This window comes from Haplochromis burtoni, unplaced genomic scaffold, assembly GCF_018398535.1.
Source record: "Haplochromis burtoni strain Fernald_Lab_line unplaced genomic scaffold, NCSU_Asbu1 Contig_679, whole genome shotgun sequence".
Lineage (NCBI taxonomy): Eukaryota > Metazoa > Chordata > Actinopteri > Cichliformes > Cichlidae > Haplochromis > Haplochromis burtoni.
The window spans coordinates 16,691-22,232 of NW_024583040.1; the positions used below are offsets into that span (position 1 = coordinate 16,691).

General features: G+C 42.4%; 1 protein-coding gene across 1 annotated transcript in view; it reads right to left on the reverse strand.

Moving 5' to 3' along the window:
- Positions 1-4,073, reverse strand: part of LOC102308483 (mitogen-activated protein kinase kinase kinase 7) — a gene marked incomplete in the record, with an annotated part of 20,460 nt that extends 16,387 nt beyond the window's left edge. The window contains 3 exon segments of the mRNA XM_042215209.1: positions 798-863; positions 3,209-3,319; positions 3,783-4,073. Of these exon segments, the coding sequence (XP_042071143.1) occupies positions 798-863; positions 3,209-3,319; positions 3,783-3,848 (243 nt within the window).
- Between the last annotated feature and the right edge of the window lie 1,469 nt (positions 4,074-5,542).

Sequence of the window (5,542 nt, forward strand, 5' to 3'; positions counted from 1 at the left end):
GCTTCTCTTCAGCAGGGACAGGGAAGCTGGTCAGAGTTGATGGGAAGATGGATGGAGCCAAATACAGGGCAATCTTGGAAGAAAACCTCTTGGAGTCTGCAAAAGACTTGAGACTGCAAGAGGTTTTCTTTCCAGCAGGACAACGACCCTAAACATAAAGCCAGGGCAACAATGGGATGGTTGAAAACAAAACACATCCATGTGTTAGAAGGGCCCAGTCAAAGTCCAGATCTAAATCCAATCCAGAATCTGTGGCAAGATGTGAAAGCTGCTGTTCACAAACGCTGCCCATCTAATGTGACTGAGCTGGAGCTGTTTCAAAGAAGAATGGGCAAAGATTTCAGTCTGTAGATGTGCAAAGCTGGTAGAGACAGACCCTGAAAGACTGGCAGCTGGAACTGCAGCAAAAGCTGGTTCTACACAGTATTGACTCAGGGGCTGAATAATTGCACACACCCCACTTTGCAGTTATTTATTTGTAAAAAATGTTGGGAATCATGTCTGATTTTCGTTCCACTTCTCACGTGTGCACCACTTTGTGTTGGTCTTTCACGTGGACTTCCAATAACATTGATTCATGTTTGTGGCTGTAATGTGACAAAATGTGGGAAAGTTCAAGGGGCCGAATACTTTTGCAACCACTGTAAATACAATAAAATCATGAAGATCAAAACAACTCTAAACCTATCACTGCTTCTTCACATCCAGACAAGATAAAAACATAATGGGATAACTTTTTTTCTTTTTTAAATTCACCAAACTTTTATTGTTGCAAATGTTGAGTGTTATATACTCACTGGATTGTCACAGAAGCCATAGAGCTTAACAATGTTGGAATGATTCACTCGGGAGAGCTGGCGGAGCTGTGCATAGACAAAAGCAGCACAGGTGTAAAGAACATATACATTTAAAAAAAGCAGTCAGAGCGTGCAAACCTCCCCCAAGGGAGCTCACTTTCTGAGCACTGTTTACTTTGAAGGGAATAGTATTCTATTTTATATATATTAATTTTGTTTTTGCAAAAAAAACCCCCAAAAATAAACATTCAATAAGGGCAAAATTAGAGATGTTTACTTTAATTACGCTAACATTATGTGGGAGCAGCTAATCCATAACAGACACTGATTTATAAAAAACTGAACATGAATAACTGAAGTTTATTACGGAAGAGGATTAGGGCCACTGGGGGGGAAAAAAAAAAAAAAGAAGTGGGCACGTCTTTTTTTTTCTTTTTTCTTCTTTTCCAGAATTCTGAGAAAAAAGTCAGAATTCTGACTTTAGACATGCTAGACCAGGGGTGGGCAATTCCAGGCCTCGAGGGCCGGTGTCCTGCAGGTTTTAGATCTCACCTTGGGTCAACACACCTGAATCACATGATTAGTTCGTTACCAGGCCTCTGGAGAACTTCAAGACATGTTGAGGAGCTAATTTAGCCATTTAAATCAGCTGTGTTGGTTCAAGGACACATAAAACCTGCAGGGACACTCGAGGCCTGGAGTTGCCCACCCCTGTGCTAGACCATCCTTAGACTTGGTCAGATTTGCTTCTGGAATATTTCTGAAAAAATGGCTTGTGTCTTCTATTATCTGAAAGGTTGGCAGCTGACATACTCACAGCAGAACCTTAGTTCACTGACAAAGGCCTTGATTTTTTGGATACTGGGGAAAAAAAAAAAAAACAACTCTGAAGGTTGGAGATGTTTTAACCAAAGACAAAACCCTTCCAAGCACTGACCAACACGTTCACAAAGTGGAGATGAAGACTGTAAAAGGAGGAACTGTCAGGCCAATTTTAGTCATTGTAATCCTCCTTTCTGGGAAAATTTGAAGTAAAACTAAAAAGCTTCTGTTTCACACTTAAAAAAAAAAGAAAGAAAAGAATTTCTTTTCATTGTAGTTTATATAGTGGCATAATAGAATCACGCCAAACACGGAGTATACTGTCTTTCTTAGAAATTAACAGATTTCAGTGCACATGTTATTGACACCAGAGCAAATGGGGCTGTTGGTGAAGGACAGTCAGGGCAGGCCTCCTGGCAGTCCTATAAGATAGGAGACTGGCTGTGTGCAGTCTGATCCGGATTATCTGGGTAGAGTGCTGTGCAAACCTGTAGAAGACTGCCCATGGTTCCCAAGTGCAGGTTGAGAAAATAGTCTTACTGTGGTGTCATCTTCTTGAAACGCCCACTTCGTCTTTGACATCCCCCATTGTATGGCACTTGGCCTTAAATTTAAGAGATGGTAGTAGAGTTCACATCAAATAATGCTGCAATTTGGTTTTGCAGAACAAGAGTTTGAATGGGGCCTGCTGCCCTATGGGGAAGGCCCTATTCAGATCAGTTAAATGTGGAATGTTTGGAGCAGACAAAACTGGCTGCTGTAGTGGGGTCTGTGTGCACAGATGCCACTACTCAGGTGCCCATCAGACACCTGATTGGCAAGAGTCAATAGCAGAAGATGCTATTTAGCACTGACAGAGAAGATCTGGCAAGTATTTCAATTTACTCAACTCTGCTGCTCAACAAACAAATGCATTTTCCTTAAAAATGTGGCACCATTTAGGGGACACAAGGAGAAGATAAGAAGAAAAGATAGCTGTAGGCCTCAGGGAAGCTGTTGCATGGTGCCATGGGTTCATCTAGTGTGTATCAGTACTGACAGGTATTTATGTTTCTCGGTCCACTGGATTAAAATGGGAGACAGCACTTCATCTACTATATGTCGTGGCATTGGGTAATTGTGGACCTTCACTGATGATAGCACGTGGATGAGTGGAGAAAGAAAGCTTAATATGAATATATTAAGAGTTGACTGAACCAACTCTGATCGGCTGTTTTGTAACGGAAAACCCAGGAGTTTGCGTTTTCTATCATTCACACTCCAATGAATGCACTGGAGAGCAACTTGGGTTTAGCTGGCACGCAGGCGGGAGCAGGCAGGGCCAGAACCACCAGCCTTCTGATTGGTGGGTGACGTCCTCTACGTCCTGAGCCACAGCCTGGAGGCAGAGCAGGTAGGTAGCCTGTGCTGGCAGTACATTCACAGTGAGTGGAGCTTTCCAGCCAAATGTGGTGTTTCAGTGTCATCTGGTTAAATCTACTTGTCCACATTTTATTTGCTTTACTGCCTATGAAAAGTTATTTTTCCTATTACATTAAGATATGTGATACTGTACAACAGATGGGCACAAAAAAGGATATTCACAGTACCTCAACAAGGAAAGCATTCCGTTCATTGTCACTCTCAATGGTCTTGATTGCTACATCCTTTCCTTTCCACACAGCTTTGAAGACAACCCCAAAAGTCCCTCTGCCAACAGCCTGAAGACAAAGAACATGGAAAATTAACAGCTGCAACTCGGGGGACAATACTCTGTTGTTATTTTCCCTTAATACCAGAAGAGGGACTACAGTAACATTTACTTTAAAAATACATTTTATTGTATATCAGTCGTCATCGTATCATATAAAATAGCTTAACTGGGAATCACTAGTTCACATATTATGAGTAACTCTGTCCTTTAAAAACCGGGGCGTCGTTATGATTACTAGCAGGTTTATTCAGTAGTAAACACTGTCATGTTTTATATCTTGTGACAGACTCTCACTGTACTTCGCAGTTCAGAACAGTACCCCTTCAAAGCGAACAAACAGATCAGACTTCTTTGGCCCATTACAGTCTAACCGAGCCTTACTCAGACAGAAACGTAGCTGACCCAAACTCAGCCACTGATCTCTAGCACCGCTGAGCTAACATTAGTTTCAATATATATCTTTAAATTACCGCTTCTACTTGGATATCTGCGTACTGGATGTCCTCAAACATACACCCAGCTAGAGTCTCCACCATCGTGGCAGAGAGCCGACACTCCTCGAAGCAAGCCGACGACGCTGGACTTACAAACTGAGGTTTATCGTCTTTTTATCAGAAAAAAAACCTTGGGGGAGTCCTGCCGAGCTGCCTTACTCATCTGTTGCTCTGAATTCAGGAAGTAGACACCAACAGCTCGCGCAGTGGCTAGATACGTCTGTGATATGCGCGCTCGTGAACGCTGCACAGCACACAGTGCCTAAATACAAGAAGTAAACAGCGCAACGGATAAGTTAAATCGTAATGAAACTGGTTTACAAACACAGTTTATTTCTACGTAAAACCTTGTGGTATAAATTATTTGTTTAAAAAAGGCCAAATCAATCAAGCTGTTAGTGATTCGCAGTCTTGAATGCTGCTTTTGTTTTGTTTTTGTCTGCACAAGAACCTCCACCAGGGGCGACAGACCACATGTGCCACGGTTTGTACAGTTTGTCTTCCCAGACAGCACGCACCATCATTGACCATGCCGCTATAAAGGAGTGCAGTTAGTACGACACAGAGTACATAACAGCGCGATGTTACGTTGAATTCGTTGATAAAGGTTAGGCTGGAGATAAGGAAGAGCGGGGGAGGTGTGATGGAAGCGAGGAGACAGGCGCCGGGAGTCGCCACGGATGGATCTGTGATCATTTTAGAGTGGCATACATGTCTCACAAAAATAAAATATTTGGAATGCAGGTAGTGGTGGAAAAAGATCAAATGACATCATATTTTACAAGGATGCTATGTGTTTTCATTCATATTTGTTGGAGAGGTTATGAGCAGATCAGTCTACTCTTCATTTTATCAGATGCAATTGATCCCAGCTTGTGAATTTTCGTTTTACCCACTTAAGTAAGCTTTTAGATCAGGGGTGTCAAACGTACGGCCCGCGGGCCAGATCAGGCCCGCAAATGGGTTTAATCCGGCCTGTGAGATGATTTTGTAAAGTATAAAAATGAGCAGCAATTTTTAAATAAAGAAACTGCTGTTCCAATTGTGTCCGTTGGATGGTGCAATAGCAATTGTGAGCTACTTTGTTTTGCCAGCGAAATTTAAACCTGATGTGCAATATGTCTCTGTCAAAAAAGAGAAAAGTGGATGCAGAGTGCAGAGTGTTCCAAGAAAAATGGTCATCCTCCTATTTATTCACGGAAGTGAATGGGAAAGCTGTATGTTTGGTGTGTTCCCAGCATGTTGCAGTGCTGAATGAATGTAACCTCTGTTGCCTCTATGTGAGTCTTCATGCCGACAAATATGACAACTTTCAAGGACAGCGGAGAAGAGAGAAGGTGAATGAACTGTTGGCGGGTCTGAAGAAACAGCAGTCTGTGTTTACTCACAGCCGAGACATCAGTGATGCTGCAGTGAAAGCTAGCTACCTCAGTTGCTAACGACATTGCACTAGCTTCAAAACCATTTAGTGAGGGTGAATTTGTAAAAACATGTATGATGAAGGCATCGGAGATTGTGTGCCCTGAAAAGCGCCAGGCCTTTGCAAGTATCAGCCTGACAAGAAACACAGTTGTCGACAGGATTTCTGATCTTTCAGCGGACTTGGACAGCCAGTTGAAGCAAAAAATAAAGTAATTTATTGTGTTTTCAGTTGCAATTGATGAAGGCACGGACATTACAGATGTTGCACAACTGGCAATTTTCATCCGCGGAGTTGATGTCACATTGACCGTCAC